Source organism: Hirundo rustica, chromosome 20 (genome assembly GCF_015227805.2).
Source record: "Hirundo rustica isolate bHirRus1 chromosome 20, bHirRus1.pri.v3, whole genome shotgun sequence".
In the NCBI taxonomy this organism is placed as follows: Eukaryota; Metazoa; Chordata; class Aves; order Passeriformes; family Hirundinidae; genus Hirundo; species Hirundo rustica.
This window is the reverse complement of record NC_053469.1, coordinates 2016407-2031285: the sequence shown is the minus strand read 5'-3', so window position 1 is coordinate 2031285 and position 14879 is coordinate 2016407. Positions and strand designations below refer to the sequence as shown.

At 47.7% G+C, this 14879-nt stretch overlaps 1 protein-coding gene across 1 annotated transcript; it reads right to left on the bottom strand.

The window, feature by feature from the left end:
- Nucleotides 1-350: 350 nt before the first annotated feature.
- Nucleotides 351-14573, bottom strand: RAB14 (RAB14, member RAS oncogene family). Its single transcript, XM_040083068.2, has 8 exons — nucleotides 14391-14573; nucleotides 7480-7538; nucleotides 6546-6599; nucleotides 4925-5102; nucleotides 3836-3902; nucleotides 3244-3331; nucleotides 2893-2923; nucleotides 351-2285 (listed from the first exon to the last, which is right to left on the bottom strand). The coding sequence occupies exons 2-8, from the start codon at nucleotides 7529-7531 to the stop codon at nucleotides 2108-2110; spliced, it is 648 nt and encodes a 215-aa protein (XP_039939002.1). The 5' UTR covers nucleotides 7532-7538; nucleotides 14391-14573; the 3' UTR covers nucleotides 351-2107.
- Between the last annotated feature and the right edge of the window lie 306 nt (nucleotides 14574-14879).

Sequence of the window (14879 nt, the reverse complement as noted above, 5' to 3'; positions counted from 1 at the left end):
TCAGGCAGCAGGACAAGGCAGAGGCCAACACAGGCCAGGGGCCGTGCAGGGATTGTCCCAGCCCTCCCCACCCTTTCCCAGGGATGGGCTTTGGCCCCAGTCTCAGTCTGGCCCTTTCTCATCCTCCTTGAAGATAACATTTTTCTATGCAGCCACTGTCAGAGTTCACTGGAACAAACACCACCCAGCCCTGCTTCCCTCAGAGAGCAGCTCTGGACACCGCTGGCAGATTCCTCTGGGAAATCCTGTGAAGTTTGTACCAAGGAAGGCCCAGGGTGGAGACTGAGCACAAATCCCAGCACTCCAAGGAGCTCTCCCCCTCAGCACAGAGGTAACACACAGCAGGGAGGTTTATCTAGATACAGGTACTTTATTTACAAATATTTAGATTAATAGCATTGTTACATCAAATGAGGAGTACAGCAGTCCAAACAGATCCTTTCTGTGACAGAAACAATAAGACCTACTGTAACTTACTCTGGGAGTACAGGTATTGCACCTCAACAAGCTGTAGTCATTACAACACTGACTTCACATCAGCAGCAGGTCGTGGTCCCTGGGCAAACCCTGGTGCAGCCTTGGGTTAAGCAGGATGCAGGAGCTGGAGATCTTGAACATACCCATCTACTGAGGAACAGGAGTTAAAAAAGGACTAACCAGACAAAACAAAGGGACAGCACACGAGTTACCCAAATCCTATTGTCTGCACATTCCAGTTTTGGCTTTTATTTAACATTGACTGTACAATACTCTGGTACCACTGCTTACTTACAAGTCTGAACATCGTAGAGTTTTAGTGTCTAGAGAGGGATTTTCAGACTACTTTGTATTTGAAACGTTACAGTAAGCCTGAAGCGGGACATTGGATCGTGGTTAAGCACTTACCCCCTTCCATTTTTACACCCTGTGATGTTTCCAAGTGAAGCTGCACAAGGAGCCCCAGTAAAACCCCACGTCAGTGCAGCAACACCCCCACAGGCAGGGTCACCACGTGACTCCCCCTCACACACGGGCCAGGCTGTGCCACCCCAGGAAGGACGTACTCGAAGGCTTGAAGCAAAACCCTTAAAAAAACCCCCTCACACAGCTCTGTTAAAAAATACAAGAGTAGTTAAAAATCCCTAGAGCACACGTTGTTCCAACTGTCCCGTTCAGCCTCTGCCCGGTCCCAAAGTTACAGGTACAAAAGCGGGAGGTGTGCGAGAGCCCGGCCGGAGCCCAGAATGCCAAAGAGAAGCAGGCAGAGCACTCTGAGTGCAGAGGGGAGCGTTGCACAGTGCAGAATGAGAGCCACACCCCACTAGTGTTAATGTCTGTGTCCCCAGCACCGTGGGGACCCCGCCAGTGACACCCAGCAGTGCAGCCCCAGCTGGGCTGTGCTGCCACGGGGGCACAGAGAGCTCAGACTGTACAAACGGGGGGTTCTTACACACTGCTCTAATGCCAGGCATCATTTTCTTCATTAAAATCATATACACAGGATGTATTTAACTGTTAGCTCAGTTCCTTCAAATTTTATACATATTTACGTTCTGTTAACAAAGGTCAAGGATAAAAGTGGCAAAAAAAATGACGTAAAGCTATTGAGCACAAGAATGAAACAGATCGCTTCCCTGCGCCACCCCGACCCCAGCACATCCCACAGGGAATTCTTCCAACAAAAGCACATTACAGAGCCCCTCGCTACCATTGGAAGTCATTTCACAGCAAAAACTTATCCTTTACTACCGACAGCTCGAACAGTTAGAGGTGGGGAAGAAAGGCCAAAGAACCATAAAATAAACCATACAAGACAAAGCCCTGCGAAAGTGTAAAATCAGGAGTCCAGCATCAGTGCTCAGTTTAAATTATGTATCCGTGACACTATCACAAGGACAATCAAGGAAAAAAAAAACTTCTAGATTTACCATGCAGGAGAGGTTTTATTACTCTACTTGCCTTTGATAACCTGATTACATCTAAAGTTGTTTAGCAGTTTAGTACTGTGTTAAACTTGTCTCAGAGTTTTAATTAAACCCAGTAAGATGTACAGAAGATGGGGAAGCGGTCAAAAGCACCACTCCCTAGAGCCAGAGGTGAGGGGTCAGGAGGAGCCACGGAGGGGTCACTAGCAGCCACAGCCTTCTCTCTGGGGCTGGGGTTCGCTCGTTAGCCGCCCGCCCTGCGGGGCTGACGGTTTGTGCTGTACGCCCGACTCGGCCGCGTTCAGGTCCAGGCTTCCGTCTTGGATGTTCTGGTAGATTTTCTTGGCAGCCTCCAGGAACGCGTCCTCCACGTTCTCTCCACTGCAAGAGAGCAGCAGGAGTTACTGGGGCTGCGGTGCTGCTTCTGGAGGGAGCTGGGTGGGTGCTGCCCCGTCCTCTTCAGCCCAACAGCCCAGCCCCCAGACAGGGCGATTCCCTCCCTGACCACTGCACCCGTACCAGGAATGAGGAATATGTGCCAAAGCACTGAGGAGCAAAAATAAGTCAAGGCATGGAGCCACATGCACGGGACAGTTCTGACAGGCTTGAAGACAAGGGAGCCACTACAGACCAAAACCTTTTTGTTACAAAGTTCTGTTCTGACAGGTGGGAGCCACATTTCCTGGTGGCCCTGGAGATCTGCTCCCCAGTGACACAGCCAGCCCCAAGCACGGCACAGCAATTGTTCAGTTACTGCAGGGGCTGGTCATTGCCTACAGACCAAACCTGCAGCTCTGAACACCGCAGGGAAGGAGCCCTTTACACACTGAACACATTCCACACTCAAATAAGGCCTGAAATCCAAATCGGTTCGTCTGAATTCAACCAGTCTGTGCCTGAAATGCAGCCAGAGCTCTCAGTTCCAAGCTACTTTCAAGTCACAGCAAACACACCAAGCTGAACGTTACCGCAGCCAAAAGTCACTTACGTTTTTGCACTTGCTTCAAGGAACAATAAACCTGTTCAGAGACAGAGGTTGAACAGTCAGTGCACAGCACACCTCAAAGAGCTCAAAGTCAGACACATCACCACCTTCCCATCATATGCAAGACATTATTGTAGTACTGAACAAGCTTTTGTGACTATGTTAAAGGCATCAACATGAGCTGATTTCTGGAACTACACACAGTTATCAGACTGCCTGAGGCACAGCAGGAGTTTGTACATACAAGTCCATGACTCTGGAAGTGTAAGCTTGCAGCTATCAATGCTGAGGATTCACTTTAACATCACTATCTTGTAGGAAATGTACCAGCTAAAGAAAAAAAAAAAACCGCACCATTTTCTTCAGCAAATTGTTTGGCTTCTTCATATGTAACATCCCTCTGTGCTTCCAGGTCTGCTTTGTTTCCTATGAGGATTATCACCTGGGTCAGGAAAGACAAAGTTAGTCTGGGAAAAAGCTTAGGAGCTTTTTCACCGCCACCTTCATTATTAATGAGACTTTTAAAAAAACCTAAGGGAAATATGCAGAGCAGGGAACAGGATGAAGAACAACAGCTCTGTGGTATGGGCAGAAAGACCCAGAAGGATCTTCCTCCACAAAACCTGCTCAGCTTTTGCTGGAGATCCATTTACATTCCAGCCTAAGGACAGCGTTCACCTCATTAAGTAATACAAGTCAAGGTTGGTCCAGATTTCATCCCAATTTTGTCTCCAACTACTTCAAACAGAGGTGAGTGGCACAAGATGACTTGTGGAGGAAGGCCTTTTGCTCCAGCTGCAGTAGGAAAAGTGAATCACTGCACTCTGCAAGTGAGGACAGCAGCAGTGCAGAGAGCACAGACCACTGCAGTGCTCCGGCCTGAGCCTCCCACTGCTTGCTCAGGGAGAAGCAATCTTGCTTTTAAGCTAAATGAAGTCCAACTTACAGTATTTGGATTGGTGAGGTTCCTTGCATCTGTCAGCCAGCTGCTTAAGTGATTATACGTACTTCTTCTGCAAAGAATCAAGAGAGGACACTTTTAGCCTTTTATAAAATATTTAGGTGCCAACAGCACAGTCAGCATCCAAACATTGCAACATCCATTCATCCCTGTTGTCTCCACCTCAAGACAGGCAAAGCAGCAGCAGTGTGGACTCAGACCACAAATTCAAATCAACTTTAAACCCTCGGAGCAGCTCTTGCACTGCCACTGGAAAGCCAGAGCAATTCCCACTGCTGCACACAGCTCTGCACACAGACAACGCCGGTGCTGTTTGTACAGAACACCTTAAAGGGCTTCCTGTCAAATACTCTTACAGAACACAGTGCAGCACAACAGCACTTCAGAAACACTGCAGAAGGTCATGTTTTACTCCAGATTTACACAAACAGGAAATAGACCTACATATGTAGGAAAAAACAAAGAGGTGCCTGAAGAATATCAAGAACAGCCCCAGTGGAAGATGAGAGGCATATGAAAGCAAAAGTACTTCATGTTGCAACCGCTGCATTATTGTTTGAGCAGCATCTTTAGCTGTCACCTCCAGAGAAGGCAGCATGGCTCCTGTGCAGTGCCAGGCTGCTGGGCAGGAGGCCCGGGGTCAGGCTGAGGCCAGGCCCTCCCCACAGCACGGGCAGCTCCACACGTTCACTGCGGCACGGCCGCGCTCTGGGCTGGGCACACTGACACAGCCCTGCCGGGTGAGCAGCGCTGCCACTGCCTCCACAGCAGCAACCTCCACGTGAAGAGCAGAGTCTAAGGACAAAGCCAGGTCTTTAAAACAGCTTCAACACAGCCGCTGAAACACAAACTCCTCAGGCTCACCAGCAGAGAGCTCTGCCAAGAAAAGGCGCTCACATCGTTCCCTGTGTCCCGTCTGCGGCTCTTTAGACGCTGGGGTGTTTAGACAAGGTGTGGCAGGCATCACACAGGATGCTGCTCGTGCACACACACACAGAGCCTGTGGCACCAGACTGTGCTTGCAGGGCTGTGCATCCCAACCCCACAGCTCACCCACAGCTCTGCTGCCCTTACCTGGTGATGTCGTAGACCATGAGAGCTCCTGCTGCTCCTCTGTAGTAGCTTCGTGTGACAGCCCTGAATCTCTCTTGTCCTGCTGTATCCCAAATCTGTAGTTTAATTTTTTGGCCACTAACTTCAATTATTCTTGTGCCAAATTCAACACCAATTGTGTGGGGACAGTCTGCCATAACTGTCATGAAAAATAAGAGCAAAGATCAGATCTTCGTAGGACAAGGTTTCCCTGCTGCAAAAATAAGGCTGCCACAAGTTTTCAGTTATCTTTACTAGACTTTCAGTCTCTAAAAAAGCATTTTTACAGCTACAGTTCCCAAACTGCATCACTTAACCAGAAATAAAATGCTGTATTTCCTGAGCTGCTGTTAGTTTTAAAAACAGTTTTAAAATTCCTTGCCTTCTCTGCTGCTCTTTGGCCATACATATCAGAAGGTACCAAGTCAGCTGAAGCCCAGTCTATCCTTGCAGAAGGTTAACTATTTTAATGCAGTAGGAAAAGATCATTTTCAGGGGATTACCAAGAAAAATATAGTTTAAAAGTCAGTCACATCTTCAAAAACAAACACCCAAGTTGGTTCAGACAGGGCAATGGCATGACTGTCCATGAAAATAACCAGTTTCGTAAGTAGCTACAAACACACCAAATCCAACCCAAAAAGGCATCTTTCTAATTATGATAAACACATGTTAATGAGCTCATCTTTGAGGAAGATCAATAAAATACAGATAGGATGAGGACCTACTGAGGCTACCTAGAGTTAGGGGCAGTGTCACAGCAGAGGTGTCGGGCACATTAGTTTGGTTGGACTGCTTTGGCTCGGTGCTGACAGAACATTCTCCTCATTGACAATGTGACCATGTGCAAAATGGCATTTAAATAACTGGCTGATAATGCATTTTCATTAAAAACAACAGTCAGAAATTCCTATTCCTACTGGAAAACAAGTATTTTAACTGCAGCTCCTACCCACTTGTTACCACATCTCAAGTAGCACATGGTGATGCCTGCACTGAGAAATACCTCCAGACTTACTCACTGAGTGAGGCAACAGCTGCTGCAAAACCCCAAAGCAACACACATGAGGAAGAACTGAAGCTAATTCTTAATTAGTGATGATACCATACATGAGAATATGTTTCACCTGAGAGAGACTGCAGCAAGCCCTGAACACCATCACCCAGTGCAGGCCAAGTGTCCTGCAGAGTTGCACACAAGGACTCAAAGAAAAATTATTACTTTTTTTTTTTTTCCCTTTTGAACTCCTTAACAGCACTAAAAACTCCAACTGCTTATGATCAAGCTACACCAATATTGAAAACGTGCCAAGTTCAGACAAGAAATTTCTCTTTGTCTGTACCAAAATCCACAGCAAAGCTGTACAATCAGATCCAGTCCTCCTACTCCTCACAGGCAGGATTGGCTGGAGCAGGTTTTGCCATAACTACATCGATATGTCTTTCTGCAACTGCTGAAGTCAAACCAAAAATGTGACCCAGTACAATCCAAACTCATACAGAGTAAGACAGACACCAAACTGAGCTCATGCACGATGCAAACAGGCAGGGAAAAGGGACCGAAATGCCAGTTAGAAGAAATACCATGAACTGAAATACTCACACTTCTTTTCTGTGAATTGGTGAAGCAAACAGGACTTCCCTACACCCATGTCCCCTGTTACAGAAAGAATAGTTAAATCATTGTTGCAACAAGCACATTTTCTGCCTCCCACACAACAAATGGTACAGAGACATTCATTTCTCAGGTCAGATGGGCAGTGTTCTATCCCTGGCTGTACCCTCGAATTTATCAACTTTGCCACTAAAGCTTTGGTTACAGGTACAGCTTGCAAGCAAGAGCAGAACACTCAAGAAGTAAGTTAATTTGTATTACTGATTTTATAACTGTATTTCACAGGATTATAAAAAGTACTGCTGAAGAAACTGAAACGTAAAATATACTTGGTGTTTGCTACTGTGGTAAGAACATCAAAAATACTGACAACCATCCAGAACAGCTCAAGGAATTGCTTCATTTCTACTGATCCACTTGCACAATGCCAAAAGATTAAGATCTTTTAAGCACCAACACAGGAAGATCTTTAAAGAAGCAACTTTTCCTGAGGCTGAGGCTGTCACAGCAGCCTGACTTATGAACCTGCACAATAACACTGCAGATCATTTACACCTACACACGGTCATTAACAATTAAACAATTAACAGCGAGACCAGTTCTTCCAGGACAGCAATAAATGCAATCCCTCAGAGTCCCTGACTAAGCAGCCAAGGAAGCTGCAGCTAAAAGCAACATTTCAACATGAAAGAGGTTCATGAGCCTCATGCAATGGCTTCCAATCAGCACTTGTGCCTTCAACATCAATTCTAAAACCTTTGAGATAAATGATGCAAAATGCTCCAGTAAATGCTGAAGCTGTAGGGGAGTGTGGTGACCTGTGGGGACTGAGGTGGGACACACTGAAAGCAGCGTGGCACAGCCACAGGCTGCTCATGTATCCCCACAGAACACGCACAGCTGTGAGCCCACCGGTACTTACCAATAATGATGTACTTAAAGATGTAGGAATAGTTGTAAGGTGCAGTTGCCATTGTGGCACTAAAATAAAAAATAGAACACGTCAGAAATTATACTTGTTCCCTCAAGGCAACCCAATTTATCCAGTTTAGTTAATATAAACAAAAAAAAAAAAACCAAAAACAACTCCATCCCTCCTTTTCCTCTCTCCCCCAGCCACCCTTTCATTTTCAGTTCAAATTTGTGTATTCCCCACAGTCACTGAATTAGTGGCACAGCCAGCCAGCAAAGTTTGCTCTGAGCCCCTGTCAGTAAGGCCTCCAAGTAGAAACATGCTCTTAGTACTGATAATCGATTTTATCCAGAAAGACTTAAAGCTGTTGAAAAGCTCAGTCCCTCCCTGCTCTGCACAGCCACTGCCAGACCAGCGCTCACCCGCCAAGGAGCTGATGTATGAACAGAAAATAAAATCTGACTCCAGCACAAAATCTGAAGAGATTCAACAAAACCAGGAGGTTGGAACTATTACCTCACACTTTTGAGACTTGCAACAGCAACAAAGGAAGCAGTGCAGCTTGCAGCAAACAGCTAAGATTTAAAAGAATGCTGTAGTAGCCTTAACTGGGGCCTGGGGTGCTGCTCGTCCATGCCAGAAAAGCAGTGCAAGCCACAAATCAGATGTTCAGGAAGTTGGTTAACATCTCTGTGGCTCTGTCAGCACGGCAGCGTTACAGCAACGCTGTTTCTCTTTTTTAAAAGGCAGTCAAAGTACTTCTAACATTCCAGAATTTTCCTAGATGTAGAGGGAATTGGAACTGGCCTTGGCTGTTTAAATCTCCAAGGAGTAAAAGCGGACTTACTAACTAACACATCAGTTAGCCAGGATTACACATCAGTAAGGGCCACAGGTTACCAGGTAACATTAAAGATGGAAAATGCCTGCTTTTGTGCCAGGCTTTAAGTTAAACTGGATGCACTGATCAGTTAAGCAAGTGGAAAATTTCTAGCAGGAATTCAGCACTTCCCTTGCTGCTCCTGCAGGGCAGATAGCCAGCCATTACAAACACATGGTACTCCTTACAAGGAACACTGCTGGAGCCTAGAAAGATTTTCAGTAGGTCATGTGTCATTCACATGACAAATGAAACCAATACTGGAAAGAAATACAAACAGAGGAAAGCTTACAGGCCTGGGACTTGCTCAAAAGCAAAGTACTGTTCCTTGAACCACAATTAATCCCTCTCAGTGAACCGCAGTCATAAGGAAGGTGGACAAATCTCGTTCCCAGCACAGAGCCGGCAGCCTCCGCTTCCCAGCGCTGAGATTTGAGGCAAACACGCTTATCTAGACCTTGGAGGGGAGCAACTCCCCGAGTTAAGAAGGGTTTACTGAGTGCCAGGCGCTGCTCTGCGCCTCGTCTTCCCTCCACGCCTGGCTCAGGAGATGGAAACACTTGGTCCTCCCACCCCGAGCAGTACACAGAGCACCTCTGCGAGTTCCTAGAGACACACACTTCTTCCTAAGCCAAGTTTATTCCAAGATAGGAAATAAAGTGACAATTTTGGACACTAATTCACCAAGCAAGCCAGCAGCTTTATTGCCTTATTTCCTGGAATATTTCAGAGTTACAGTACCAGCTTCAACAGCAGTAAATAAAGACAAGCCACTGCTCCATATTGAGTTCCAAATTAATGTGTCACTGTGGAAACATCCAGTCCTTCAAGTTTCCTGAACATCTTCACACATGATGTTCTTTTTCTTCTCCAGCATGTCCCAGCACAGTAAACTGGGCACACAAAGCCCCGTTCCTGCAGGACACTTCACCTGCCACCTCCTTTCTGGGCACAGGCAGGAGCAGCATGCTCACAGCTCAGCTCCATCGGCTGGCACAGGGCTAAACTGGGGGTCTAGGAGGGAACTGGATGTGTAAAACAAAGCTTGAAAAAACTGATTTATACATGCAGGTGCTTCAGGAGGAGAGCAGGAAGTGCCCTGTTTTCCACGGAAAACACCTAGGTGTTACAGCCACAAGACACCAAGAACCCCAGTATGCACCAAAGATCTCCTGTGCATTCTGAGGATGGAGAGATGCAGTAACTTACGCTGTTAAAAACCCCAACCCAACCAACCAGCACCATGAACTCCAAGACACGGAACCAAGCATTTGTGTGGCTATGAAATCTGCAGAAGCCTGCGTGCCCCCGCTTCTTCCCAAGACCAGGAGGCCAAGGAAGGCCAAGTACTTCCAAACACAGGGAAGTTTCATGTTTCTGAGCATATGACTTCAGGATATCACTGTGTGGTAAACAATGTTGTACTGCTCTGCTGTTGCAACCAGGAGGGAAATGCATCCTGCTATCCAAGTCTGCGAAGTGAGGAGGACTTTTTTTTAAAGCAGGGACAAACTGGGAACTCAGTGCAGTCTCTGTCACAAACTGAAACTGAAGTGAGTCTCAACTAGATCTTCATTGTTAAAGATACAGCTCTTTATTTGTCAGACTGTTTCTGCTTGCTATGTCCATTTTCAGTATGCCCTCTAAGTAAAAAAAGTCTTAACTATGTTATTTCAATACAAAAAAATACTGGTATTACATTTATTCCAAGGGTCATATTACAGAAAAGATTCTGAAACACTCCAAACCATTAGTAAAGGTCAGGAATCTTTTCTGGAGAACAGATGACTCATTTAAATTTAAAAAATCAAATAAAAACTCAAGCAATACTAAAAAAAGCAAATAACAACCTTTAAAACACTCAAATTCCAATAAGGATTAACAGGAATTCAAACTGAATTCAGATCTCGGGATAAAAGTGATATTCCATAAGGACTCTGTGCTGAAGGAGAAACAAAAATGCAAGCAACTAAACACAGAAACCCTGCTGAGAATTCAGCCTTGGAAAACTGACCACCTCAGCATTTACGGCAGACGAAAGAAGGAAGTGCCGACAAGAAGAGGGCACAACAGGGGTCAGTAAATTCTAAACTATCAGCTACACGTCAGTGCAAGGGGTCGATGTGCTGCTGATGGCCATCCATCTGTAGGAACCGGAGTTCTGCCTCCCCCCTCTGTGTTCCAGACGTGTGAATCTCGATCATTCCAATACAGGGGGGATGGGGCTTTCCTCTCGGGAGAGCAAGAACTGCAGGGCTGAGAAAGTTGCACATAAATATCCAGAGCTCAGCCTCGGCCACTGCTGACATCAAAGTTAATCAGCCATGAGTTTACTGTTAACAGAAAGCAGAAGTTTAGTCTGGGAGCTCGGCCTACCTGCCATCCCTCTTCCGGGAACGTCTGCCAGCTCAGTTCTGGCTGCCTTCTCCCAGGTAAGGCTGCCCTGGAGCCCAGAGCATTATTGCAGGATGGCCACTGGCCAGGGGATCTCTCCATGCACAGATTTATGCTCATTTCACAGCCTATACAATTCATTTCTGTATTACATTAAGACGGGAAGTTTTACAGTGAGCAATGTCACCAAATCCATTTCCCATTTATCAGCTTCCAACTTTGAGGCTTTTCTTTTTTTTAAATAAAGTTAAAAATTATCTTAATGAGACACCAGTACATCTATATCTCCTCTAATCAACAAACACCACCCAGATATTTAGAAATCTCACTGAAGCCTTATTTCAAGTATCAGCTACATCTGTACTCCCTGAGATAAGATTGTTCTGGGCGCACTGCTGTAACATTATCACAATAACATAACTGTAAATATCAGACTCATACCAGCCTTTGTGAGACCTGTGCAGCTCCTTCCAGCTCAAGGACACAGTTTTAACTCTTCACTGGATGTCATTTGCATTGAGAAATGAAATATCCTTATGCACAACAAGAAGCAGGTGTGTTATGAAAGGAGACCAGAACCTGCATGCAGAGAGTTTATTAGACACTGTTGTGGTTCATCCCATCAGCTGATGGATGGTCCATGTGCAGGGATGAGACCTGGGGAAAAAAACCCTACCCCCTTCCAACTCAGCACTGGCCAGGTGTTACTGATTCCCTGCAAACCACGGCACTCTGCAGTCACAGAATCACTGGTTAGTTACTCTGGAGCAAAAGGTATTTTGCAGTCCACCTGAGCAGCCGGGTGTCCTGTGCATCATCCCCCAAGGATGTGCAACAGGAAAAGCTCTCACAGTTGAAGCTGCAGATTCACTTGGATGTTAATTAACAGACAACATTAAGACTGATAATGGGGAGGAGCTGGAGAGAGGAGAATTGTTTCGTTTCGTAATTGCACTTTTCCCCTGATACGGATTTTTGTCAAGCACACAGAACAATGTGGTTTAACTGGTACCTTACTTCAGCAGGCTACTAGGAACAGTCTGAGTGTTTCAATTACGGTCACCTGTAAGATCGCAGCACACTGAAGGTAACAACACTTCTGTTATAATTCATTTGCCCAAGTACTGAATTCCCACAGGTGTGTTGTCCACAGCAAGCTATGAGGTCTGCTGCAATTAAATTCCACTGTGCTTCTCTGGCTTTCACACACCAAGGACCTGCAGGTCTTCCTAAACCACATCAACATCTCAGGTCTCTTTAAGATGATGCTCTGCAGCCATCCTGCTCTGGCTTATTTATTCAATTCTGCAGGCTTGGCTTTACAAAGCCCTGCTGAGCCTGACCTCTGAGGAGTCTCAGAGCCTGCTGCAGCTTTCACACCTGTCTGACAGCATCACTTGTTGCTGGCCAGTTCCTTACTCAACCCTCAGCTCTTCCAGAGTCATCCTGCCCGGTTTTCCCACTTGGATTACACCAAAGCATCCGACCAGCACAAGAGAGGAAATTTGGCTGAGCTGATGTCTGATCACCCAGCAGCCTCTGTGAGCTGCTGTCCAGGATCCCTTTGCACTTCCTTACTACTCCCCCCTCCAGTTACTCCTTCCCTGACAGCACATGACGCCTGCAGGCTCTGGGGCTGACTGCAGCCCTGCAGAGCCCTTTCCAGGCTGCTCCTGAAGAAATGCATTTGCTATATTCCCATATCATGTAAAACACCTTAACCCAGTCTGAGGCCTAGGAGGCTCTTCTAAAGGCTTCACAGGCCTTCACTCCTCCTTCCTCCAGGAGAATTTAGTTTTTCTTTTTAAATCAAAGCTATGTATCACACTGCCTTCACTTTCTGACTTTCCTCACCAGCTCTCCAGTCATACCCACATTGTCCTGGTAATCCTTTTACTGGTTTCACATCCTGTTTCATTAAGTTACTCCATTTTGCTTCCTAAACTTCCTGCATTTATATGTGCACACCTCAATTCTCCCTAACCACACCCCAGCAGCAGTGCTGAACTAATCACTGCCTACCTGTCCTCATCACCTTCTGCCATGTCCCTCCTCTCAGCCACCTTTTATTCACTTTTATCTCCTCACTTATCCTCCTCTCCTCTTCCTACAGAACACGCCAACCTGTAGCACGTGCCTGCTCATAGTTTGGGACAGTAAACACACAACCAGAAGAGATTTTTTTTCTGTCATTCCAACAAATCAGAGCACTCTGGAGTCATCACCTTGGAAAACAAAAGTCACAGACATTTTAGGTAAATATTAACTAAGATCTACATCCTGTTTCAGGAAGATAGAGCAAAATGAGAATCAATCTCAAGCAGGTTTCATTAGATGCCCAGAAGTGAGCAGGTAATTTTAAAATATTATTTACATTTTACATCCCAGTACCTCCAGCAGAACAGGTTTGTTTCCAAACTGCTGTCCTTCATAAGAGCTCCTCTTTCCTTTTGTTATTCATAAAATAGAAAAGGAAAAGAGGAACTTCTTCCTTCCACTCAGATTTAAGACATTTTCAAATCCTTACAGGAAGCTAGCAAATTCCTTCCTAAAGCATATTAAATTGTGACATTCAGTAATTAAATTCCCCAAGGTTCGTATTTTTCTTCCCATTCCCGAGTAATGCCCAAGCACGAGGGCTCCTCAGTCCAAACCATGACAGGAATCAATCCCAGCCAATGCATTCCACAGGATAACATCTGGCTCCTGTAAAAGATGTGGTGACTTGGGGTTTGATATGATCTAGGATACAGCCAACCTGAGTGAAACCTGTTCACTAAGGGGCTCTGTTAGCTCAGAAGAACATCCCAACAGCACAGATCCACCGTGTTCCACAGCAGAGGCCACACCGAGTAACCTCCAGAGCCACTGCCAGAGCCACTCCAGTGCAGCCAGCCACCTTTGCCTGGCTTTACTGCAAGCATAATTCAGCACTACTCCAATTCAAGGCAATGCTACCAACAGATGTTGCAGATACTTAGTGTGCTGCAAACAGGCAATAAACAATTAAGAGAAAGAAAAGAATTACACTCCGTTTAGTCTAAATAAGCTTTGACAAAAAAAAAAAACCAAACCCCAGTATAGAATACTTTCGCTACTTTCTCAAATAGGAAGTGGCTTTTCCCTCAACCCTCAAAGCCATTTTTTCTGTCAAAGTTCATGACGGCACAGGTCAATGTAACAATTTAAAGCAGAGATAACGCTGCACATCCGCCACATACACGGTATAACACACACACACCCCCCTACGTGCAACTGCAACAGCTCGTAAGGGGGAGATATAGAAACACACATATAAAAATATCGCCTGTGGCCGGGTGTTTGCTGGTGGCGTTGCCGACTGTGCAGTGCAGAGGAGCAGTGGGAGGCGGCGGTGACACAGAGCAAAGCGGCCTAGTCCTGCTCGCAGCCTCACCCCGCTCGGCCCGGCCGCCCCTTCCCCTCCCTGCCGGCCCCGGGGCCCGTCCGCAGCGCCCTGGGGGCCGCACGGCTCCCCGCGGGCCCGCCGGGCCGCGGCTCGGGGCGGCATCGGGACGGAGCGGCGCCGACCGGGACCCGCCCCGGTCCGCCCGGCCCGGCGGAGCCCCGGCGCGGGGCCTGGCGCTGCAGGCCCGGCCGGGCGGGCGCCTCCGCCGCCTCCCCGTACCTGTGCTCGGGGCTCGGGGAGCTGTGCAGCGCGGCTGTGCGGGCGGTGCCCGGTGCCCCGCGGGCTGTGTGGCTCGGCTCGGTCCGGGCTCGCTCCGCTGCCTCAGACGCGGCTCCGCTGCGCCCCCATCACCCCCGCAGCCAAGATGGCGGCGCCCCTCGCACGGGGTTTCCCCTCCCACTCTCGACGGGCGCCGGGGCCGCACAAAGAGTGGGCGCGAGGGCGCCGCGCCGCAGCCAATCGCGGCGGGCGCTGCCCGGAGAGGCCCCGCCCACCCCGCCGGCGCGAGGGGCGGGGACGGGGCGGGGCCGCGCGCGGGGCGGGGCGGGGCCGCGCGCGCCCTCAGGCGGCGGAGCGGCGGCGGCGCCTCAGGGCGGAGCGGGGCCTCCGGGCGGAGCCGGGCCTCCGGCGGCGCGGAAAATCCCGGATTTCCCAGCTGTTCCTCGTGGAAAAGCGGCGGTGACCCGCCCGGGAGCCCCAGCTCGCCAG